At 47.2% G+C, this 26,488-nt stretch overlaps 1 protein-coding gene across 1 annotated transcript; it reads left to right on the top strand.

The window, feature by feature from the left end:
• Nucleotides 1-146: 146 nt before the first annotated feature.
• Nucleotides 147-21,293, top strand: stxbp1b (syntaxin binding protein 1b; the record flags this gene model as incomplete). The annotated part of the gene is made up of 19 exons (XM_083911931.1): nucleotides 147-183; nucleotides 8,270-8,319; nucleotides 8,431-8,512; nucleotides 9,368-9,444; nucleotides 9,671-9,749; nucleotides 10,866-10,969; nucleotides 13,192-13,340; nucleotides 14,879-14,963; nucleotides 15,813-15,943; nucleotides 16,283-16,390; nucleotides 16,492-16,552; nucleotides 16,821-16,886; nucleotides 17,086-17,166; nucleotides 17,914-18,052; nucleotides 18,216-18,325; nucleotides 19,446-19,547; nucleotides 19,802-19,887; nucleotides 20,149-20,303; nucleotides 21,175-21,293. The coding sequence occupies 19 exons, from the start codon at nucleotides 147-149 to the stop codon at nucleotides 21,291-21,293; spliced, it is 1,821 nt and encodes a 606-aa protein (XP_083768057.1).
• Between the last annotated feature and the right edge of the window lie 5,195 nt (nucleotides 21,294-26,488).

Here is a 26,488-nt window from a genome sequence, read left to right as displayed (position 1 = left end):
GCGGGATGAATAAAGTAATTCTTCAATGGGCTTTTATTTTGTATAACCCTGAACGGAAGTGGGTCCTTTTATGTCCTCGTGAGTTTGACAGCTGTGGCACCGGACACTTTTCTGCGGAGAGGTGCACGCGCAGGAGGAGGCTCACCATGGCACCACTTGGACTGAAAGCCATTGTTGGAGAAAGTAGGTTTATTTCATTTATTATAAATATGCAACATGTTGATATTTAATCCACAGTTTATGTTTATTAATCCCAAACCAGGTCAGATTATGGTTCCCCCCGTTACCAAACCCTCCATCTGACACAGGAGCGCTTCTCCTTTACCTCTCTGGGTGATGGATCCTCACATGCAGCGCGTTTTTATACCTTTTTATTAACATTTACGTTTTGAACTCGTGTTTCTTTGTTATTTATTTGGAGTCATGCGCAAAAGACGCACAGACGCGCGCGGGCACAATAATAATAATCTCCAGATTAATTGTGAGTGAGATGAATCACACACATTAATATGTTTGTTTGTGTTCTGTTGGACTCTGATGGAAGTTTCTATCGTTTGCTGACCTGTTATTGTCGCACACAGCGGGTTATACTGCGCGCGGAGTCCCGGTTTGGTGTAAATCCTAATCTGTGTCTGTGCGGATTAAGCCTCTGACGTCATCCTCAGAGGGAGAGGGGCCCGACTGAATACTGTTGTTTCTCCTGTCTGCACAGTGTCAACATCAGTGTACAGAGCTCCTTTATTAAACATCATGTAGACCTTATGAAGCAGACATACAGCAGCTGTGGGCCTACAGCCAGAGGCGGATTAAGACAGTCAGGGGCCCCTGGGCTACTGTTAGCAGGGGCGGATTAAGGGCGGTCAGGGGCCCCCGGGCTACTGAAAAATTCAGTTAATTTGGGACTTTTCTTTAGTCGTAGTCACCATTTTTTGGTGTGACTCCGGCGCTTCTGTGTGTTTTTGGTGCAGACCCATGCTGTCAAAATAGATCTGTTGCAAATACACGCGAGCAGGGGCGGATTAAGGCGGTCAGGGGCCCCTAGGGCTACTATTAGTTTGCCCCCCCCCCCCCCCATTATTAATCATGTTTTATCAGAAACGCTACAACAGAAGAAGAGTCCGCAACCTTTTCTTTAGTCGTAGTCACCGTTAATTGGTGTGACTCTGGCGCTTCCGTGTGTTTTTGGTGCAGCCCCATGCTGTCAAAATAGATCTGCTGCAAATACATGTGAGCAGGGGCGGATTAAGGCGGTCAGGGGTACTGGTCTTTTGGGCCCCCCCCCCCCCCCACATTATTAATCCTGTTTTATCAGAAACTAAAACGCTACAACAGAAGAAGAGTCCGCAACCTTGAACGATCCTGTTAATTTAGGACTTTTCTTTAGTAGATCTGGATCCTGTTGTGTGTTTCTTTTTCATGCTCCACTGTCACTTTTGCTTTCTGGCATTTTCCCGCTGTTCTGTCACAGTGTAACAGTGAGTGACGACAACAAAACAGACCTTCTGAACCCGGCACCATGATGGCAGCTGATTGGTTAAATGTGCCCCATAACCTTCCAATCAGTGACCTTATATTTTAATGATTCTAAGGGCCCCAATAGGAGGCAAGTTTTTTACCCAGTGAGGTAAAGTCATCTCATCTCATCTTATCCGGGGTCGTGTCGTGGGAGCAGCAGCTTTAGCAGGGGACCCCAAACTTCCCTTTCCCGGGCCACATTAACCAGCTCTAACTGGGGGATCCTGAGGCGTTCCCAGGCCAGTGTGGAGATCTAATCTCTCCACCTGGTCCTGGGTCTTCCCTGAGGCCTCCTCCCAGCTGGACGTGCCTGGAACACCTCCCTAGGGAGGCGCCCAGGGTTCATCCTTACCAGATGATCCTGAACCACCTCAACTGGCTCCTTTCAACGCAAAGGAGCAGCGGCTCTACTCCGAGTTCCTCACGGATGCTGAACTTCTCCCCCTCTCTCTAAGGGAGACTCCAGCCCCCCTCCTGAGGAAACACATTTCAGACGCTTGTACCCGTGACCTGGTTCTTTGGGTCCTGATGAGGTAAATTAAAATAGTCCGGCCAATCTGGGGCCCCTGCAGCCCAGGCCAGCCTGTGCATTAATACGCCCCTGCTGACAGTGTCAGGTGTGCTTGGTCTCAGTAAAGATGCACGCACGGACAAAAACGAGACGGATCATTCCAGTGAAAAGCTCCTTCATATCGGAATGATCGAACGCTACAGCTTTACGCTAAAGGTTCAGGGTTCACGTTGCATTGAAACCAGGTCGATATCGTCCTGAATCATGGGTACGATTTAAGCTTTTACAGCGGCGGAGCGTGAATGTCTTACCATTAACTAATACATACATACATACCTACAATATTCTACTACATCAGAAGGAATCTTACGGGTTGAAACAGGTATACATGTCTTTTTTATGGCTTATTTTACCAGTTATTAACCATCACGAGGTGGTTGTCCCCATAGTTATTATTCATTCATTCATTCATCTTCAACCTCTTGTCCCTGTCGGGGTCGTGGGGGGCTGGAGCCGATCCCAGCTGACATCAGACGTGAGGCGGGGTCCACCCTGGACAGGACGCCAGTCTATCACAGGACACATAGAGACGAACAGAGACAGGCAACCATTATTATTTATTTGTATTTGTTCGTTGGGTAGGTTTTCAGTAAGAATGCCTATAATTGGGGGCGGCAGTAGCTCAGTCCATAAGTGACTCCGCTGGGGTAGCTGGTTCGAGTCCCTGTGTGGACCATGAATGGAGTGTGGACTGGTGGCTGGAGAGGTGCCAGTTCATCTCCTGGGCACTGCCGATGTGCAAGGCACCGAACCCCCAACTGCTCGGGGCGCCGGTCACTGGCAGCCCCCTCACTCTGACATCTCTCCATTAATTGCATGTATATAGGTCCTGTTTGTGCATGTGTGTGTATTTCTGGTGTGTGTGTGTGAAAAAATTGAATTTCCCCTTGTGGGATTAAAAAGTAGTTCTTCTTCTTCTTCTTCTTCTAATTAAACAGAAACGTACGGTGGCGTATTTGTGCCACTTGTGAAAAAAATATATGACCCGCTCTGACGACGCCGTCAAACCCACACGCACCAGAGTGACGTCGACGAAAGGCACGCTTTCTGGTCCCCAGAGGCCACTTAAACACACGTTCTGGCTTCTAGAGGGCCCTTTAGCACATGTTCTGGCTCCCAGGGGGCACTTTAGCACATGTTCTGGACCCCAGGAGGCACTTTAGCACATGTTCTGGCTCCCAGGGGGCACTTTAGCACACGTTCTGGGCACCAGGGGGCACTTTAGCACACGTTCTGGACCCCAGGGGACACTTTAGCACATGTTCTGGCTCCCAGGGGGCACTTTAGCACACGTTCTGGCCCCCAGGAGGCACTTTAGCACACGTTCTGGACCCCAGGAGGCACTTTAGCACATGTTCTGGCTCCCAGGGGGCACTTTAGCGCACGTTCTGGGCACCAGGGGGCACTTTAGCACACGTTCTGGACCCCAGGGGGCACTTTAGCACACGTTCTGGGCACCAGGGGGCACTTTAGCACACGTTCTGGACCCCAGGAGGCACTTTAGCACATGTTCTGGACCCCAGGAGGCACTTTAGCACATGTTCTGGCTCCCAGGGGGCACTTTAGCACACGTTCTGGGCACCAGGGGGCACTTTAGCACACGTTCTGGACCCCAGGGGGCACTTTAGCACATGTTCTGGCTCCCAGGGGGCACTTTAGCACACGTTCTGGCCCCCAGGAGGCACTTTAGCACACGTTCTGGACCCCAGGAGGCACTTTAGCACATGTTCTGGCTCCCAGGGGGCACTTTAGCGCACGTTCTGGGCACCAGGGGGCACTTTAGCACACGTTCTGGACCCCAGGGGGCACTTTAGCACACGTTCTGGGCACCAGGGGGCACTTTAGCACACGTTCTGGACCCCAGGGGGCACTTAAGCACACGTTCTGGGCACCAGGGGGCACTTTAGCACACGTTCTGGACCCCAGGGGGCATTTTAGCACACGTTCTGGGCACCAGGGGGCACTTTAGCACACGTTCTGGACCCCAGGGGGCACTTTAGCACACGTTCTGGACCCCAGGGGGCACTTTAGCACACGTTCTGGACCCCAGGGGGCACTTTAGCATGCATTTTTTTGAACAGTTGTCTCAATGAACAGTATAATGTTCTCCTCTGTCGTGTGATGAGGAGCTGCTCCCCTGCACAGTTAAACGTGGATTAGACGGGTCTATCAGCCGGGTGGTGTTGATCCTGCCTGTGGAAGCTTCCTGTCAGGTGGCGTCCCACTCTTTCATTAACACTTCCACTTAATCCTGTTCACCAACCGGTGTAAACAGCAGCATTCGGCTGGCTGACTGGGGACAGTGGGAGTTGAATTGTATAAACTTGTTCAGATCTGATTTATCTCATTATTTCCTATGACGTCATTCACAGTTATGGTCATGAGCCACACGGTCACACAACTGCGTCCATGACACCTTAGGGGCAGCTCTTTAAAGTCACTCTGGCTCTTTGCGTAACCAGGACATGTTGACTTATTTTGGAGGATGAACGCTCACGCTGTGTATTCATCTGTGTCTGCATGTGTGTGTGTGTGTGTGTGTGTGTGTGTGTGTGTGTGTGTGTGAGAGAGAGAGCCATGATGCTTCTTCCCCCCCGACGTCACATCCGCTGACACAGAAATAGCGTTGGGGAGCGGTGGATGGGTAAGAGGATTGGGAGGATTGGGCGGATTAGAGGCGGTGATTGCAGTGGGCCTGTCCCTTCATGTTCACTGGGACACACAGGACGGACGGGGACGCTCCTCATCATCCTGTCATCAACAGTGACGGCTTGTGAAATACTGGAATCTATCTCACATCAGTCTGACTCACACCTCAGGAACTGACACATCCCCATATGTTATCTTGTCTCTAATCATCTCAACCCTATGTTACAGACGGTCTTACGTAGATGGTATTATTTGGTTGCCGTGGTGATCCAGTTTCCTCATGAGGATCACGTTATTCAGTCGTCCAGTGGACCTGCAACTGCGTTGGCGTTCACTGCCCCTTGTGAATAAGGATTTAAACAACCAGGGTGTTGTGATGTTTTGCGTTTGTGTCCGTTTGTAAAGTTTATAATCAAGGCCGTCGCTCTGACAGCTCAGTATTCAGGTGTTTTCTGGAAAGCAAGAGGATCTCATCTCATCTCATCTTCAGCCGCTTATTCGGGGTCGGGTCTCGGGGGCAGCAGTTTTAGCAGGGGACCCCAAACTTCCCTTTCCCGGGCCACATTAACCAACTCTAACTGGGGGATCCCGAGGAATTCCGAGGCCAGTGTGGAGATCTAATCTCTCCACCTGGTCCTGGGTCTTCCCCGAGGCCTCCTCCCAGCTGGACGTGCCTGGAACACCTCCCTAGGGAGGCGCCCAGGGTTCATCCTTACCAGATGATCCTGAACCACCTCAACTGGCTCCTTTCAACGCAAAGGAGCAGCGGCTCTACTCCGAGTTCCTCACGGATGCTGAACTTCTCCCCCTCTCTCTAAGGGAGACTCCAGCCCCCCTCCTGAGGAAACACATTTCGGCCGCTTGGACCCGCGACCTGGTTCTTTGGGTCCTGACCCAACTTTCATGACCACAGGTGAGGGTAGGAACCAAGATTGACCGGTAGATCGAGACCTTTGCCTTCCGGCTCAGCTCTCTTTTCGTCACAACGGTGCGGTAGAGCACGGTAAGCAAGAGGATATCTGGGAGGAAAGGAAGGACTGCCAGGACAGGGATCCTGACAAATCCAAGTTCAAAGACAATGACCATCTTTTCAGAGCCTTCGCCCACATCTCATGATGGAGCTGGCTCAAGTGCAGCACCAGCTCCAGCGTAGGTGGCACCCTGGGCGAGATCTGACTGAATAGGTCCCTATAAGAGTGCCCGACAATGAATCATTCATTTCAGGCACATCGCTGCTGCTGGTCGCCACAGTTATGTCACTGAGAAAGGCGTCTGAATGTGGGTCTCTGCCAACAAGGCATTGAACTGTGCGCTAGATGGAAATGCTAGAAAACACAATCTAGTAACAGCAGGGAGGGCTCTTTTCCCTTCGCAATTTGCATGAACTGTCTCTCTCTGCTGTGCACCTCTTCGCCCCTGACACTTGCGTCTACTGCCTGATCCAGGAGACCGCTCTGCTCAGGGGTCATCCCATGTGGACCTTAGGTCGATCTAGCCTTCTACATAATTATTAATGGGTCTTGGGGTATGTGCTGATGAGAGCTAGGAGTAAAGTTTGACACTTGTTCATACGGTTCATGCCCGCACTGAGGGATTTGTTACAACTGAAAACAAAAACAATAAATCAACATGCTGACATCTCATTGCCACATGTTGGTACATAGAAATCTGACTCTAAGAATGAACGTACGTCAATGTCCTTGCTTACGGTACAGTAGCTTTAGCCAAGCTAGCTCACCACAGTCAAGCTTATGAAATATCCAATTCACATTTTAGCGCAGGTAATAGACGTGAAACGGTTCGGTTCATATCACGGTTTTTCAGTTCAGTTCGGTTGTTTTTTTCTATTTCTTTTAGAGTCTAAAAATACCATGCATCAGATCTAAAGCCTAATAATTATATTATTTTTTAATCAGATATTCTTAATTGCATTAACTGTCATGCAATCATGCAAAAACTGAAACAATGAGGCAGCTTGTTTAGGGATTACTGTAACAATCTTAAATGAAAGTGAAGTGAGATTTTGAAACACATTGCTGCATTTACGCGTTTATATATTTATATTTATATATTTATGTTGCCAACGGTAAACACGTGTACCGAACCGTGACATGCGTACCGAACGGGACAATAGGTAAGGACGGTGCTGCCGGTGCGAACCAACGCTCGAACAGATTTCCCAGCAGGCCGTGCTCTTTTGTAAATGTTGAGAATGAAACAAAAGAAATGAAGTCATTGAGATTATGATTTTTCAAATTTACGGTTAAAGTATCATTACTGAAACCAAATAAACACACATTAAAGGAAATAATGTAGACAAGTACATGAGTGTGGTGGGCTTACACACAACCGTGACTTGAGAAATGTATGAGAAAGTGGAGAAATACCAGTCAGCTGTTATTGTTCCTTAAAGAACGGCTCTAAGTCTGCGGGATGATGGTGAACGTAGTGGAACAGAGTAATGTTACACTGTGTAGCAGCCCTTAATGTTTTTAATTAACACAGCAGAGAGTCTCGACAGGTGCAATTTTCCTTCATTTCTGTAGCACCGTGAAAACTAAAAATAAGCAACTTAATAACACTTTCACATGACAGTTAGTGTACATTAGCAGCAGTTGAGGTGGTTCAGGATCATCTGGTGAGGATGAACCCTGGGCGCCTCCCTAGGGAGGTGTTCCAGGCACGTCCAGCTGGGAGCAGGCCTCGGGGAAGACCCAGGACCAGGTGGAGAGATTATATCTCAACACTGGCTTGGGAACGCCTCAGGATCCCCCAGTTAGAGCTGGTTAATGTGGCCCGGGAAAGGGAAGTTTGGGGTCCCCTGCTAAAGCTGCTGCCCCCGAGACCCGACCCCGGATAAGAGGCTGAAGATGAGATGAGATGAGACTTTCACATGACACAAATATGACAAATCTCATTTCACAGTGCCTCTAAATTCAACTATACACTACATACTACACTAGACATACTTTAGATTAGATTTAGCTTAGTTAACACAAGTTAGTCTACACTTTACACACAGACAATATTTGAGATACACACCTCACTACGCTCACCCAGGGTGCAAACACCCATACACGGCTGTTTCGCACAAATAGCACACAAATACAGCTCAGCTGAGACTAATTATGCACAAAACACAGAGTTTAAGTAAGTAATGTTCAAATGAAGAGTAATCACAATTAAGATGATCGTGCATGTCTTAACTTACTTAACAGAGGTTCAGGAGAAGCGCTTTCCCGGGCTCACAGTGACGAAACCTAAACAAGGGAGCTATCTATACAGGTTCCGGGGCTACGATGAAGGAACGTGAATAATGAAGAAGCCTGTCACTTACACACTGCATATTTGCAGGATGGGGGGGGGACACATCGCACTGGAAGCCCCATCCTTACGCCACTGGGCCCAGCCCAAGGCTTGCACCGGAGCCTGGCACAACTACACTACACTAGGCCACTGGTTCAGAATGGTTTTGTTGTGTGAATCCAGGTTTGATGCTGACGTCTTAACTGAACTGTGATGTCTTCTTTCCAGAGATAATGAACAATGTCATCAAGAAGGCGAGAGAAAAGGGAAAATGGAAGGTAACGTTCCTGTTATTCTCAGCAAGTTTGGCATCTTGACACTGAATATGAATAAAGATAGGAAGATGAATATCCTAGTATCCATTAACTCCATGTGAAACTGTGTTGTAGGTGCTGGTGGTGGACAAGCTGAGCATGAGGATGATTTCCTCCTGCTGTAAGATGACGGACATCATGTCAGAGGGAATCACCAGTAAGTAACACCCAGGTCAGCGTATCAGGGTTGCGGGGGGAGGGATCCAGCTGACATCGTGCATGAGGCGGGGTCCACCCTGGACAGGACGCCAGTCTATCACAGGACACATAGAGACGAACAGAGACAGACAACCATTCACACCTACGGGTGATTTAGAGTCATCAATGAACCCAACACCTGCACGTCTTTGGACTGTGGGAGGAAACCAGAGAACCCGGAGAAAACCCACGCAGACACGGGGACAACATGCAAACTCCACACAGAAGGGCCCCAGCCGGGATTCAAACCTGGAACCCTCTTGCTGTGAGGCAACAGCACTAACCACCACCCCCAGAAACAGACAGAGGGAGACAAACCAACACAAAGGGAAGAGGGAAAGAGCTGACAGGACAGGGATCCTGACAATTCGTTTGCTTTTTTTGTTGCACACACACACACACACACACACACACACACACACACACACACACACACACACACACACACACACACACACACACACACACACACACACACACACACACACACACACACACACACACACATCCCCATCTCTTGTTTATCCACGTGGCTCCTGTTTCCTGCCTGCTCCTCTCTCCTGTCCCTCAGACTCAGTCTTCCAGCCTTTACACGACTACTGTTCTTTTAAAAAGTCCTTATTTTGACATTTAAGTGACATTTTCTTGGTACTCACTGCAAAGCTATTTATTTTTGGTATTTTGGTTGTTGTTGGTGGCTTAACTACGCCTCGCTGTTGCTGTCTCTACCTACAGTTAACTAGTGGGACATTCATGTAGCGCTGTCATCAAACCGATGGATGAGTATTGATTATGGATTTCCTGTCCTCTGCAGTTGTAGAAGACATAACCAAGCGGCGTGAGCCTCTGCCCAGCATGGAGGCTATCTACCTGATCACACCCTCAGATGAGGTAAAGAACACACCTCCCACACACACACACACAATCTGTCATTGACGTTCCTCCTCCTACGGTAGTTTGCTAACGCAGTTCCAGTGCGTGCTTTGGTTTGGTTGGTTTCTATAGATTGTAATTCTTGTTCTTTTGAACGTCATGTTATGATAAAGTTAGAAACACCTGACTTTTACCCCCTTTCACATCAGTTCATACGCTAAAACTCTGCTCTCTGCCGTCTCAGTCCGTGGAGTGTCTGATCGATGACTTCAGAGACCCTCAGACCCCGAGGTACCGAGGAGCTCACGTCTTCTTCACCGACAGTGAGTGAATCCATTTTCTGACTCGGGGTTCATCTTGACTTCCAACGACATACACAGGTCCCATGGGTGTCAAAGTGATCCAGTAAAGAGTCGCTGTGGCTGCAGGTTTTCATTCCAACCAATCAAAAACACACCTGGTCCAACAAGTCAACCGTGTGAAGACAGTTCAGGTGATTGAGTAAGTCGAGTCAGGTGTGTTCTTGCTTGGTTGGACTGAAAACCTGCAGCCACACGACCCTTTACCGGATCACTTTGACACTCATGAGTTAGACGGTGATTTTGTTTAAACCATACTTTCCAAAACATCTGAAGGGTTACTGCAGGGCAGGCGTATCCCAATGAAATACAGCCTGTAGCTCATGGAGCAGTGGAAACAAGCTAACGTAACAATGTGATCCCGTCTACTGCTTAGTCTTAATTTACACATTAACATTTCACTTGAAATTATTAAAATGTATCATTTAATCAGAGCCTTTAAGCTTTATTTCGGTGTAAAGAGACATCCGAGAGAGTCGCTGTGGCAGTGGCCGGCTGATGGCTAACAGTGATTAGCTCGGGGCAGCACGGTGAAGGCATTCAAAGGTCTTTTTTAACCACTAATTCTGCTGAAAATAACAGCAAACCCCTCCAGCAGCATGAGCAGAGTCCCTACACACAAAACAAAGCACCAATGGGCTCCTTCCTTTGGGATTGACTTTGGTAATCCACTGTAATGGACTTTACTATGAGAGGAGCTGGTACAGGGGCCAGTAGGTAAGTCTTTAAAACACTCTTTTAATAAACTCTGGCTTCACTAACTACGCTGTTGCTGCTTTGTTGTGTGTGTAGAGACTCTTCTCATGCTGCTGCAGAGGTTTGCTGTTAGTTTCAGCAGCATTAGTGGTTAAAAAAGACCTTTGAATGCCTTCACCGTACTGCCCTGAGCTAATCACTGTTAGCCGCGGCAGGCTGTTAGCGTCTCTCCGGAAAATCTAGGTAATAGTTGTTATATGAAAAGAATTGTTTCTTTTCATGTATTCAAAGTTACAACATTCAAGACTGACTCCCATTGATGTTCTGTTATTTAACTCTTAACTCTCTCAGTACGTAACTATGTTTTTATGTGACTGTCACCAGCGATCCCGGACATGCTGTTTGGACTGTTGACCAAATCCCGCGCCTCCAAAGCCATGAAGGCCTTGACGGAGATCCACATCGCCTTTCTGCCCTATGAATCTCAGGTAAAACATCGTTCGGACTGGGATCAGAACATGGCAGCTGCTCGTTATGGTCCAGCTGAGATATGGTGCATGTGGTTCAGAAGGAGTCCAGTTAACAGTGAAGCGTGCAGTGAAACCTACCTGGGTCTTTTTGTTTTTAAGTGGCGTTTGTTTGTAATCTCATTATTTGAATCCTGCGTGTGTGTCTGTATATCATCATTATTGGAACTGTGTGGACATTTAGGAAATTATCTGACAAAACAATAGACTGTGTAAAAAATGGACGTAGCGTCTCCGTCGAGGTCCGTTCTCTCAACTTGATCCAATCGTCCTCGCCTACGGGAGTCTCCATCTTGTCAGACTTTGACTCCGCCTCATTTCCTCTTACCAAAAAAGGGCATGTATGTGACGTTGGAGGGAGGGGCGTACGTCCCTCTGGCTGATGTTTACCTCCGAGGAGAAGTGAGGGCCAGAGGCTAGCTGTCACTCAAGAGGCCACGCCCCTAATTATTCATACGCTTTTACCTCCTATAAAATAAAAACTAGCCCCTCCCCCTCAGTGTTGTCATGGAGATATGAGCTAAACACACAGACTAGAATGTTCTTTTGTCCTTAAACAGGTTTAATGATGCTGTGTAAACGGCCTGTTTAACATGGGGCTCAATGAGAAACTGCTCTGTAATGAAACCTGCCCCTAGTGGACACTCAGAGAACTGACGTTTATGGCACTTCCTGATTGGATCAAACAGGAAGTCGCTGTGGTGGGGGGGTTGATATAAACACACTCAATGTATTATTTGCCGAGAGGGCAGACAACTCTGCAAGAAAGGACGAGATTTGTTGAAATGTAAAGGTGGGGTTGCACACGGAGCGAGGAACAGTGGTGAAGAGGATCAGACCAGCAGTGTCGGATCAGCTTAATCCCTCAATCCTCTGCTGTTGTCCTGTAGTTTTAATCCTGAGAGGGAGGACACGTCCTACCAGCCCCTCCCCACCTCCCTGCCCTCCTCCCATCCCTTTACCTCACTGGCTGACACAACCAACGCTCACACTCTGCAGCCAATGGGAGCGCAGGTAAGATGTGTGAGAAGAGAAAGCACGGAAAGGGATTGTTATCATGCAGAGTCAGGAACAGATGGGTGCGTGTGTGTGTGTGTGTGTGTGTGTGTGTATGTGTGTGTGTGTTTGTGTGTGTGTGTGTGTGTGTGTGTGTGTGTGTGTGTGTGTGTGTGTGTGTGTGTGTGTGTGTGTGTGTGTGTGTGTGTGTGTGTGACACCTGAATAATAATAATAGAGTGAAAAAATTGAATTTCCCGTTGCGGGATTAATAAAGTTCTTCTTCTTCTTCTTCTTCTTCTTCTTCTTCTTCTTCTTCTTCTTCTTCTTCTTCTTCTTCTTCTTCTTCTTCTACTCCTGATTTATATAAAAGGTCCTGGCGACGTCCACACAGTGAGACACAGCTTTTAAACTCATCACTGGTGTCAGATCAGGTCTCAGATCAGGTCTCAGATCAGGTCTCGGTATTGACCGTTACTCAAATCCCAGGCATTGATATCGGTGGTGAAATGCTTCACCTCTGGAATGTAATAGTTTAGGTCTCCTATCTGTTCCTCCCACATATATATATTTTATATTTTACTTTAAACTATGCAGTTTAATACTAGCCTCAAGAGACTGCCTGATCTCGCCACCTCCATTGTATTTTCCTCGCAGATCAGTCGGGTAACGTGCGGCGGAGGAAATTTGGAGCCGTTTGCCAAACGAACGTCCAATCAGCGTTGGTTTGGAGGCAAATTTACGTGTGACGCAATGCACGCAAACCCGACCTGATCTAGACACACTTTCAGACGGGGCGTGTGCGTGTGTGTGTGTGCGTGCGTGTGCGTGTGTGTGCGTGTGTGTGCGTGCGTGTGCGTGCAAAAGGGTTTAATCCGTATCGGGTGTTTGAGTGACAAAACTTGGAGACAGCAGCTTCTGGTGGGCCAATGTTTCCATATTTATTATTTCCAAAATTATGATTATTAACTCAATTATCTTTCTGTCATAGCTTAAATGCATTATTTAAATCACCGTCCTTAATAATAATAATATTATCGCACACCTGTGACAAAAACAAGCCATCCTCATGTTGGATCGATTGGGGTCAAGGTGTCCCCACAGACGTCCAGCGCAGCATGAATCATTTTAACTGTTGGGGCCAGAATGAAGCTGTGATCGTCCCTCTGTCGTGTCCTTTGTGTCCAGGTCTTCTCCCTGGACAAAGCGGACGCCTTTCAGGACTTCTACAGCCCTTTCAAGGCTGACGTGAAGAACAACATGCTGGAGCGCTGCGCCGAGCAGATTGCCACTCTCTGTGCCACACTCAAAGAGTATCCCGGAGTCCGATACAGAGCGTAAGAGCAGAAATGAACCCTCATCTAATTCCCTTCTACACTGCACTCGTGTGTTAGAGGCTATGTCTAAGTTTGGACCAGGGCTACAGGGGTGTTTGCACGTTTTTACAGTAGCTCACGTGCGTTGTGCTGCATTCTGTGGCTTTGTTAACCTCATTTACGCAGCACAATTCAACAGCAGGGTAATTCAAAGTGCTTCACACAGAACATTTAAACACATTGGAAAGAAACACGTATGAATCACATGTAAAATGACATTTAAATCAGGTAAATATTGAATCAGGTGCAGTTCAAATACAGCACAAGCAGTTAAAATGATTTAATGAAAGGTAAATGAAAACAGAAAAGTCTTCAGTTTAGATGTAAAAGAATTAAGAGTTGCGTCAGACATGCAGTTTTCTGGAACAGCTACAGTAAAACACACACTACACTGGGCCCTGCAGCCTGAATTTACTGTGGTTCCACGTGAAATGCCAACACATTGAGATTGAGATTTTCCAAAATCCAAAACCGATAGTACAGGAAATGCCTATTTTATCTGCCGGTGAATGTTCTCATGTGTCCAGGTCGTCGTTATCCTCAAAGCAATTTCAGTCCACAGCAACTGGACTTGGTTATTTGTCTAGGAAGACGTTTCACCTCTCATCCAAGAGGCTTCATCAGTTCATGTACGCATCTGACCGGGACCAGGACCAGGACCAGGACCAGGACCAGGACCAGGACCAGGACCAGGACCAGGCTGGGACTGGACCAGGACAAGGCTGGGACTGGACCAGGACCAGGACCAGGACCAGGCTGGGACTGGTCCAACTAACTAAATCTAACCTCAAAGAACAACTGTTCACACATGGCCCCGTGTGACCCCAACGACTGTCGTTCAGACTCAATAGAGCACTAACGAAGTCCAAACCAACTTCCCAACAACGACTGCCACTCTAACGACGGTCGTTGGCACTTGGAGCACAAAGGGTCCCAGTGACATCATCGGCCTTGTGAGAGGTTAAATACCTGGATCTCACACCAGTTAGTTGGATCAGTCCCAGCCTGGTCCTGGTCCTGGTCCTGGTCCAGTCCCAGCCTGGTCCTGGTCCTGGTCCTGGTCCAGTCCCAGCCTGGTCAGTTGCGTACATGAACTGATGAAGCCTCTTGGATGAGAGGTGAAACGTCTTCCTAGACAAAGAACCAAGTCCAGTTGCTTTTGACTGAAATTGCTTGCTATTTGCTATTGCTATTACAGTATGCAACCGGGGATGTCGGCATAAATTTCCCACAATGCAACGCGGTAGTACCGTTCATAACATTTCACAAACCGTTGCATGTCCACACTGAACTCTGTTACACAAACTGGATCAGGGGAAAACGACATCACCACCGCACGTTTCTGGTCATGTTGGAGTGAGTTCTCCCACCTTGTTGTTCCACTCGTACAGCTTTTCCTAATGAAGTTATGATCAATCGACGTATCATAGGTGTGTCCAGGTGAAAAAGCAGTTTTGGTTTGATTCTGTGTTGCTGTATGTGTGTGTGTGTTGGTTCAGGGAGTACAAGGACTGTGCAGTTCTGGCCCAGATGCTTCAGGAGAAGCTGGATGGCTACAAGGCCGACGACCCCACCATGGGAGAGGTACAGCAGTTCAAAAGATATTAAGGAGGAGAAACGTTTACATGTGTACAGTTATAGTAATGAATAGTCATCGTGTCGAAGCTAAAGTGAAATCTTGATGATTTGATGTTTTCTTTCAACAGCTAGGATGAGAAACGGTGTAAATACCCAAAGTCTGGGGTTAGCAAGATGATCAGACTTTAGGGCGCACTCACACTGTCCATCTGTACCGTGCCCCAGGACGCTTCACGGCTAAAGTCTAGTTCCTTTGACCAGTGTGAGTGCAACCGTACCACGCCTAGCTGCGGCACGCTTGCTGTCCACGGCCCGTTTGGGAGAGGTGGGCTTTAGTAAAGCACGTTTGCACGTGTACGAGCACGAGCGTGCGCACGTGTACGAGCCCGAGGCCTACGGCGGTTCTGAGGTAATTTCCTGTGCGCCTGTTGGGACATAGAAAAAAGAAGGAGGGACCATGCGCGGACATTTAAAACAATGGCGGTGAAAGGTTCACGTTGGTGTGATGCGGAGGTGGAGTGTTTACTGCAGATTTGGTCGATGAAAAGATTCAAAAACAGTCGACAAGACGCACAAAAACTCAGAGGTCTACGGAAAGATCTGGAAACAAAGCCACGCATCGCCATGACGTCATCAATGCGTGTGACGTGTTACGGCGCGATGACGTATAGGCAGCAAGAAGCATTCGCCGAAGCCCAGGTAGTGTGAGTACAAACGGGCCTGGAGGGGGGGACAAGGACCCTAAAGCACGGAGCACGGGACGGAGGCACAGTGGGAGTGCGCCCTTGGTTAAGTAGAGAACACGAACCATCCGTCAATCCTCCTCAGTGTGTGTGGTGTTTCTGACGCCTTCAGGGTCCGGACAAGTCTCGTACTCAGCTGCTCATTCTGGATCGTGGCTTTGACCCCGTGTCACCCATCCTGCATGAGCTCACGCTGCAGGCCATGGCCTACGACCTGCTGGGCATCGAGAACGACGTCTACAGGTAAAGACGAGACTGAAAGAGGCCTGGTAGCTCTGCGGGCACCTGCCATTTTGATATTGGTAGTACGTCCACGTCTAGCTGATACTAACAGGCATCTACCCACCTACCCAACTCCCATGAGCCCGTGCTACAGACCTCTAGTACCTCGTATTGTATGTACAGTTAAAAAGGCCGGCACAGTAAAACAAAGCCCCTGTCTTTGTACAAAGGAGAAGCAAACCATAACTAATTACTGTACTGCACATTATAAAGCTGATAACGTTCTTCGGGTCACTTTATATTTCTGTATATGAGACACACACATGCAGTCTGTAAAGCTCTCTGGCCCCCCTCTGTCAGCTTTGAGACCAGCGGGATGGGAGAGACCAGGGTGAAGGAGGTATTGCTGGACGAGGACGATGATCTGTGGCTGACCCTGAGACACAAACACATCGCAGAAGTGTCGACGTGAGTAGCTTTGGCCTTCTAGTGACACGTACACACGAACACTGTCACTGAGCGGTTTCTCTGATTCCCCTTCTCTGACTCTGTCTCATTCGTCCGCACAGGGCTGTGACTCGTTCTCTGAAAGACTTCTCCGCCAGCAAAAAGATGAACACTGGAGAAAAGGTAGAGGACACACTGTATCCCTCTGCTGCGGTTTTTAGGATCTGTTACTGTGGTTACTCTCACAACTGTCCTACAGTCACACAGAGGTGGAGGAAGATCCAGAATCACACAGAAGACCTGCACTTTATTTGCATTTTCATTCATACTACCACTACTTCTTTATCATATATATATTTACATATACAACCACCATATATTTCTTTAAGGCAGACATGCAATTCAACACTCCCACCATCACTGAAGTAGATCGCTCCTCCGTGTCTTTCAGACCACCATGAAGGAGCTGTCTCAGATGCTGAAGAAGATGCCTCAGTATCAGAAGGAGCTCAGCAAGGTAGGGACTGAAGTGTCCCAGTGTTTCCTGAATCATCCCACAGTAACACTATTACAACAACCGTTCAGCAAGTTCTAGATACAGGACCTGGGCGTGTATGTGAACCCGTAAAAACACGCTTCTTTCAGTGTTGAGTGCAGCTGATTGTGTCCTCCGTGTCAAACTCACTAGCATTATCTCTCCTATGTGACATGTTCAGTACTCCACCCATCTCCACCTGGCCGAAGACTGCATGAACCGCTACCAGGGCACCGTGGACAAACTCTGTCGTGTAGAACAGGTACGTCGCATGGATGTCTCCGTTGGTTAGATCTGTCTCCAGACTGAGTAATAACCTGGAGAGTGAAGGAACTTAAGGGGAAAGTCCAGCGTCAAATCATCCCAAATACACTCATCAAATAAGACATCGAGAACTATTAATGGAGAAATCCCGGAGAGTCGCTAACAGCCGCTAACAGCAGAATGTTGCTAACACTGATTAGCTTGGGGCAGTACGCTTCAACTTGCAATTTGAGTTTAAGGTAGATGCTGGAACTATTTCTTTACAAGCTGTTTTAGCGATAGGCTAACACATCTGTGTGACATTTGAAGGCACTTAAAGTGACTTTGAGTGTTGATGTAGAAGACTTTGTTGATTGGATGTGACAGCAGGAAGTAACTGCAGCCACATACAGTCTAGATTTCTGCATAGAGACCTCCTGCCATACATTCATTCATTCATCTTCAGCCTCTTGTCCCTATCGGGGTGGTGGGGTGCTGGAGCCGATCCCAGCTGACATCGGGCGTGAGGCGGTGTCCACCCTGGACAGGACGCCAGTCTATCACAGGACACATAGAGACAAACAGAGACAGACAACCATTCACACTCACATTCACACCTACTGGTACTTGCATGCATGTCTTTGGACTGTGGGTGGAGGCCGGAGAACCCAGAGAAAACCCACGCGAGAACATGCAAACTCCTTTTAAAGTTGAACTTATGTGGGTCTTTGCCCTCTTCTGCCCTTGTCCTGTTATTGTGTTTAAGGATTTGGCGATGGGCATCGACGCAGAGGGAGAGAAAATCAAGGATCCCATGAGGCTCATTGTGCCTGTTCTACTGGATGCCGGCGTCAGTGTGACTGACAAGATCCGCATCATCCTGCTCTACATCTTCCTCAAGAACGGTCAGATATCCACTGTCCACTAACCTCCTGCGTTGCATGCTCAGAATATGTGTATCTTTTGTTTGATCTAATCCAAACATGCATGCATTATACCGTGTTTTATAAATGTGCATGGAAATGCTGCATGTGTGTGTGTGTGTGTGTGTGTGTATGCGGTTGTCAGGTGTGACTGAGGAGAACCTGTGTAAACTCCTCCAGCATGCCAACATCCCACCAGAGGACAGTGACATCATTTCCAACATGGCCCACATGGGCACCCCCATTGTCTCTGAGGTGAGCTGTTCTACCCCAGGACCTCAGTCCGCAGCTTCTTCACACTTCTGAAGGTTTCATCATCAAACACCTTCATACCTTTGTGTCCTACTATGCATAATATAACAGCATGGTAACTGGCTGTTACCATGCCAAATGGAAAACTTGGTTTCTTTAATCTCAATGTTTCTGAGATGCAGCTATGTGTGACAGCTGCATGAGACCCTGCAGTACAGACAGTACAAGCACAATATTACTAATTAATAGTACTGTTAATTTGTACATTTGTACTCAACCTATCCCTTAAAGTGAAATTGCAGCGTAGAAAAAAACCCCAGGGTCTTTCTATTGATGGAGAAATCCCGGAGAGTCGCTAACAGTCGCTAACAACTGAATGTGGCTAACAGTGATTAGCTCTGGGCAGTACGGTGAAGGCATTAAAACGTCTTTTTTAACCACTAATGCTGCTGAAAATAACAGCAAACCTCTGCAGCAGCATGAGAAGAGTCCCTACACACACAATAAAGCACCAACAGCGTAGTTAGTGAAGCCAGAGTTTATTAAAGAGTGTTTTAAAGACTTACCTACTGGCCCCTGTACCAGCTCCTCTCATAGTAAAGTCCATTCAAGTGGATTACCAAAGTCAATCCCAAAGGAAGGAGCCCATTGGTGCTTTGTTTTGTGTGTAGGGACTCTTCTCACGCTGCTGCAGAGGTTTGCTGTTATTTTCAGCAGCATTAGTGGTTAAAAAAGACCTTTGAATGCCTTCACCATACTGCCCCCAGCTAATCACTGTTAGCCACGTTCTGCTGTTAGCAGCTCTCCGGGATTTCTCTGTTAACAGTTGTTACACGAAACAAATTGTCTCGATGGATTATTAGGGCCTGGAGGGGGGGACAAGTACCCTAAAGCACGGGGCACGGCACGGACGCACAGTGTGAGTGTGCCCTAAAAGACAAAGTAAAGTAATTTTCAGCTTACCTGGGTGCTAATTACATTCTTTCTTTCTTAATAACTTAAACAAGTGCATTTGTGCATGAGATAAGAATTATAACCTGAACCCAGTAGCCCAGTGTTGATCTGCCGATGTGAATCATTGAATTGTGAAAGCCCGAGAGTGATCAGCGTTGTTTCTTCACAGGGCACCGTCAAGAAACCCAAGAAGCCTGATCGCAAGGAACGAATCAGTGAGCAGACCTACCAGCTCTCCAGGTGGACTCCTCTCATGAAGGACCTCATTGAGGTACTTCTCATGCTTTTGTCAGACATTATGCACTATGACTGCACACTGACGTTGGGGATCAGGTGGCAGTAGCTCAGCCCATAGGGACTTGGTGTGGTGCACCGGAGGAGGGCTGGTTTACGTCCCAGACCAAAGTACAGAATGAGAACAGACTGGTTTCTGGAGAGGTGGCGGTTCACCTGGTTACTACTGAGTGTAACAACTGAATTTCCCAAACTGCAAACTTTATTAACTGTATCAACATGTTCCAACAGGACGCCATTGAGGACAAACTTGACCCAAAGCAGTACCCGTACATTTCCCAGCGACAAGCATCTTCCAAGGCCAGCGCTCCGTCGAGGTGTGTAGTCTTTTAGCCCCGTAACAATCCCAAGGCCTTCACCTTTCAGATAATGCAGGGGACTTGGGTTTAAAGCTCAAGTAAAGATGTCGGTGTCATAGGAACCGAGACAATCTAATGAATCCTTTGGTACCCATCATGTCATGCTAGCTTGTCAGGAAGGGGGGTAAATAACGAAAGTTAGGCTACAAAAACTGTCCATTTTCAAAGGGCTCCCTTGACCTCTGACCTAAATGCTTATCTTTGTCCTTGTTATTCCAGTGCTCGCTATGGGAACTGGCACAAGAACAGGGGCCCCACAGAGATGAAGACGGGGCCCAGGATCATCGTCTTTATTATCGGAGGGATGGCGTACAGCGAGATGCGCTGTGTGTATGAAGTCACGCAGGCCAATGGCAAATGGGAGGCCCTGATTGGTGAGTTCACTGGAAAAAACATATTGTGTGTCCAAGTTTCCCCGAACTATTTAACGTTACATTAAAGTGGTTTCACGATCTGGGAAGAAAACGTAATGATGGAGGTTTAGAAGCATCACACAAGGTTTGTGAATAGGCAGTTTACGAGCTAACGGCTGTTTTAATGCTAACGTTGATTTAGCCGCTTACTGGGTCTCTGCGCCAAACCTCGCAGTGAGCCCAGTGCAAAAAGTTTATCATGTGATTCTCAGGGAATGGCGATAGTGTCAAGTACAGGATGACAGAAAATCAGCAATTATATTCGGTCACACTGACCTGTCAGACAGTCTTACTTTATTATGTAACTTTAAGATCTCTGTGACACCCAATGATGTTTGGGGCAAACAACTGATGATGTGGCGTGCTGGTGGCACCACGGGATCATTGCCAAATCCCACCCCACCCAAGAGTAGAAGACATCGCCATTGACGTTCAGTTGATGTGCTGAATATTAGGGATATTTAACAACTATTCCTATGAAGAAGTCTGATGTCTGGTGTCAAAACCAGTGACCGCTGCGAAAGAGCAGCTGACAACCTGGGAAAGACCTGGTGACGGCCTGAAGAGACTGCTGGCAGGAGGGGAATAGACCCCAAGGGGGCTGGCATGGGTTAGCTACCCTTGTTTGCAAGAGCCTTTCACTACACAGTGTCTTGGTTCCAACCAACTATTGCTACGAAAAGTTCAATTGATGTGCTGAATATTAGGGATATTTAACAACTAGTCCTATTAAGAAGTCTGTGAGTTTGTGTTGTTACCAGTCAAATGTGTTTCTTATGTGATAAACAAAGATTCAGTCCTTGCTGAGCTTTCAGGCTTTTCTCCACCTTAGGCTCCACCCACGTTCTCACCCCCCCTAAGTACTTAAAGGAACTACAGCATCCAGACTTCCTGGATCCCAACGCCCCTCCAGAGGGCCCAGAGGGCACAGAGGAGCCACCTGCAGAATGAAAACACACTTTGAAGTAAATACAAAAGTCGTGATGTGATTCGTGAATCCCTGTTCCCCCATGTCGGTCCACCCTACCAGTGTCTCATCTTTGAACCGCTGATCCCTGCCCTCATGTTTCATATCTATATCTTTTTGGTAGATTCTCCAGTGCTGTAACTTCATCACTCACTCAGTAACAGACCTTCGTCTTTACAGTGCTGCCCCCCCCCCAACTTGGAAACCCATAAAAGATCAAAAAGAGTCCGGCCATAGTATGCAGTGTAAAAACTGCACATTGTAGTTTCAAAAACAAGATTCTTAGAAGTCACAAAAAATATTATATTTAACATATTTTTACCAGGGAGGCTGAGTAGTGTGATACCCCTGTAGTTGGCACACACCCTCTGGTCCCCCTTTTTAAATAGGGGAACCACCACCCCGATCTGCCACTCCCTTGGCACTGTCCCAGACTTCCACAAAATGTTGAAGAGACGTGTCAACCAAGACAGCCCCTCCAAACCCTCACCTGTGGTCATGAAAGCTGGGTCAGGACCGAAAGAACGAGGTCGTGGGTACAAGCGGCCGAAATGTGTTTCCTCAGGAGGGGGGCTGGAGTCTCCCTTAGAGAGAGGGGGAGAAGTTCAGCATCCGTGAGGAACTCGGAGTAGAGCCGCTGCTCCTTTGTGTTGAAAGGAGCCAGTTGAGGTGGTTCAGGATCATCTGGTAAGGATGAACCCTGGGCGCCTCCCTAGGGAGGTGTTCCAGGCACGTCCAGCTGGGAGGAGGCCTCGGGGAAGACCCAGGACCAGGTTGAGAGATTATATCTCCACACCTGAATAGAACAGCGATAAATAACCTCTGACTTTGGTTGCTAAGTTTCTGAATATCACCTTTCATAGTCATCTTCCTGTCTGACCTGTGGTGTTGTTTTGCCAAACCTCCTCTTTCCCCTCCAGAACCATTGTTGTGATTTGTTTTCCTGCTTTTGCTGCTGTTTATTTGTCATTCTTTATTTTAGCTGTAGCTATAAATGAGACATGAGATCAGACATCTTCAACAGGGGGTCGCAGAGTGACTGCAGGGGGTCCGCTAAATTGTTTGATCATCTTTCAAACGTTTTTATTTTCAGAAATATGTCTGAAAATATACTTTAACATTGATGCAATGTATTATTAGCAGAGATACATTTCTGAATAAATAAATTTACACAACCTTGATGAAAGTCTTGCTGGCTCATAGGCACTAAAGTAGCCACGCACGGATAGAATTGAGCTAAGGGATTCAGTGTCTCTTTGAAATGTATCTTTAACGTATGATGTATAAATCTCTGAATATGTGAATAGTGATCATTGTAATATATCAGTATTGTATGCTCCATTAGTACACATTCAGTATTGTACAGGCTTTAGGCCACTCTAGCTGTTAGGACTAATTTAATACGCAACTCAGTTTAATACAAATGGTAAATGGACTTGGACTTATATAGCGCCTTTCTAGTCTTCTGCCTACTCAAGGCACTTTCACAGTGTTTGTCACATTCACCCTTTCACACAGACATTCACACTGATGGCAGTGGACATCTACAGACCATCTAATCTAACCATTCACACCCCATTTACACACCCATGCGCAGCACGCGGAGCAATTCGGGGTTCAGTGTCTTGCCCAAGGACACTTCGACATGTGGACTGGGGGCGGTGGGGAGCGAACCGCCAATCTCTCGCATGGAGGACGACCCACTCTGTCTCTGAGCCACAGTCGCACAATACAGTGTTTGTAGTGGGGGGTCCCAGCTCCATCTCTCTTTCAGCTAAGGGGTGCTCGGCCTAAAACACATTGGAGACCCCTGCTTTACATAGGGAGTGTCTGACCTATTGATCGTCTGACCGCTCATGTTATAGTGAAGGTTTTCGTTGCCACCGTACTCTACGGGGGAATTATTGGGTCTGTGTAAATCATAAATAAGTCATAAAGTGTGGTCTTTACCTACTCTGTAAAGTGTCCTGAGATAGCTTTTGTTATGATTTGGCACTGTAAATAAAACTGAATTGAATGCCCAGTCAGTTCCCAGAACTGTTCTCAACAACGTCATGTGCGTCGTCTTCTCTTTCAGGATCCACTGACATCTTCACCCCCCCTCGCCTTCTGAAAGCCCTCAAAGACTTGGAGAAAGAAGAGCAGAGCAGTTAAGACGTCCAGAGCTCCCTCCTCAGTACCGACACACCATGGACTTCTCCTCTCCTCCCCCCGGCACGACACATCAAATATAAGCTCATCGTTTAAGATCCAGTCGCTGTTAGCTCATCAAACTTTCAATTCCACGAGTGTATTGAGGTGTATTGGACATGATTGAGTTTGTATTGAATGTTGTATGTAAAGCTGTATATTGTGGGAAGTTTCTATGGCAAAGTAACATATGTGAGATAGTTTAGATGAGTGGATGATCCGTGGGTTACGGGCTGTAAATGGAAACTGGTCAAAGAGCGAACGGTTCTAATACAAATGGTCTTTTTCATTGAGGACTCGTGCATTTGTCATCATCTGTGTATTCACTTTGTAACCTGTCCTCTACCAATAACCCCAAATAACCCTGACCCTCTTCTTTTAATGGAGCATTCCAGCTTTTAAGTAAAGTAGTGCTTCCCTTGGAGTAGCAACCATGCCATACCGTACAAGTCTGACCTTGGGGATGCCAACGTAAAGCCTAATGGTACATTTAGCCGTAGATGAAGCATTTGAAAGATTAATATAAAATGTAGTTGGATCGTTTTTGTGTGTTGTCTCAGCTTACAGGAGTGTGTATCTTCACTTTCCCTTTGTTCCCCAGTGTTCGACCATAATGTTGTCTTTGGTTTTTGTCGTGTAGTGATTCTCTACTGTGAAATGTCAGTATTATGACCAGTATGTGCTTGTGTATCCACGTCATTTCTTGCTACGGGATGTATTAGCTAATAAAACTGCTTCCATTAAACTGTCATTTAGTGAACTCTCTTCTCTGTAAACAGTCGTGAACTCTGTGACGTAGCTGAGGTTTGAGCGTACAGCAGAATGCAGGTAGTGTCTCTTAGTGGTGGGGAAAAAGGTTCAAATCCTGTACACAAAAAGGACCTCACCATCTGTACAGACGACCAAACGATCTATCATTTGACCAGAAGTATTAACAGAAAAAAGGTCATTATGCAAAATGCAGGTCAGTGTTTTTAATATGCAAACTGACCACGTTGCATAACCAACCAATTTCAATTTTTATTTAGTGCCAAATCATAACAAAAGTTATCTCAGGACACTTTACAGCATGGGTGTCAAAGTCAAGGCCCGGGGGCCGGGATGATGTTCGATTAGTATTAGAACCGGCCCGCACGCCCCAGCCGCCTGCTGGTGTTATTCACGCACCAAAACTACATTACCCACAATGCAACGGTAGCCCGCAAACTCACTGCAACGCCCAAGTGAGCCGCTTCGGCTTCATTGGTTATCCCTGAATATAACCTGTTGAACCAATAAGAAAGTTGACATCTGCCCTGAATGGCGTCCGCTTCAAAAACAAAGAAGTTCTACCTAGCTAGTGAAGTCACTGATGATGTAGAAAATACCCGCGTTTGTGTGGGTGGCCCCTTAAAGTAGGTCTCGGGCCGCATGTTTCTATCCGAACCTGACCTGAGTCAACCTGAGCCTGACGCATGTGCATGACACAGTAAAGTACTGAGTAAGTGTTACATGAATACTTACCGCCTAAAGTAACATGTGTTGCATTCATGCATTGACACGTGGGCTTAGTCACAGACCCCAGAACTGAACAAGAAGTAGGCCAACAGACACTTAACGATCCAGTGTTTTTGCCCTATATTTTTATTAAGCACCTTGAGGCATTCAAGGCAGATGTCAACTTTCTTATTGGCTCAACAGGTTATATGCATCATTTTAATATGTTTTAATAAACATTGAACCAGTCCGGCCCTCAGCGCGTAGCAAATTATTTTTTTTGGCCCTCTGATGTATTTGACTTTGACATCCCTACTTTACAGAGTAGGTAAAGACCACACGCTATGACTTATTTATGATTTACACAGACCCAACAATTCCCCCTTAGAGTACGGTGGCGTTGAAAACCTTCACTATAACAGACAGGAACGTCAGACAGACCCAGCTCTGTGGAGGACCGACGGACATCTGTCCTGACACAATCATCTTAAAAAGAACAACATAGCTGAGGGCTCGTAGCTGTAAGCTTTATCAAAGAGGAAGTTTTAAGTCTACTCTTAAATATGGGGACAGTGTCTGCCTCCTGAATAACACTTGGGAGTTGGTTCCAGAGGAGAGGAGCTCGGTAGCTGAAGGCTCTGCCTCCCGTTCTGCTTTTGGAGACTCTAGGAACGACGAGTAGCCCTGCACTCTCAGAGCGCAGCGATCTAGTTGGATAATACGGTACTATGAGCTCTTTAAGACACGACGGAGCCCGACCAGTAAGAGCTTTGTAGGTAAGGAGAAGGATTTTAAAGGTAGCCAGTGCGAAGAAGGATGAACGGGAGGCGCTTGATGAAATAAATTGCCAGTACAAGAGTTTGCCACACAGACAGACAGACAGACAGAGGCCGATCTAAAATGACAATAAAGTCAGGGTACTGACAGACCAACATCCAAATCACAAAACCAGTGTGCTGGCTCTAATCATCACCCTCCTTTTGCGTAAAACCTACCCAGTTACATGAACACACTGCACCGTCAGCTGTCCGCGGGGACCGTTCCCAGGCTCTCCTGCCTGCCTTTTATCCTGGAGGTGATTAAGCAAACCTGGGCTTAATCACCTCCACCAGCAGCAGCCTGGAGAAAATGAGGAGGAGGGAGAAGGAGGAGACACACACACACACAACAAAACACACATAGTCCTAAGTAACAACCCCAGACCCTCGGACTTAGGCCGAGTCCACACGAACACGGGTATTTTTGAAACCAAACTTTTATGGACCCCAAAGGTTAAAAGAAAGTTCCTTTCCACACTATAAAAAATATCTCTGTCAACATGACACCGCAAATCTGCCTCCGTCAGCCGGTCACGTCTCGGGTGCTCCACACGTCTCCGCACAGCGTGATGTCAAACACTGGTTTCCTGTTCACACGTGACACCGCTGAAACCGGACCTTTCCAAAAGTTCACCCTGGACTCCTGTTCATGAGCTCATGACTGTGGTTACGTGTGGATGAAAGGTCCAACCGTG

This window comes from Echiichthys vipera (genome assembly GCF_963691815.1).
Source record: "Echiichthys vipera genome assembly, chromosome: 4".
Taxonomy (NCBI): domain Eukaryota; kingdom Metazoa; phylum Chordata; class Actinopteri; order Perciformes; family Trachinidae; genus Echiichthys; species Echiichthys vipera.
Note: the sequence above shows the minus strand (reverse complement) of the source record. Positions and strands in the feature narration are given on the sequence as shown.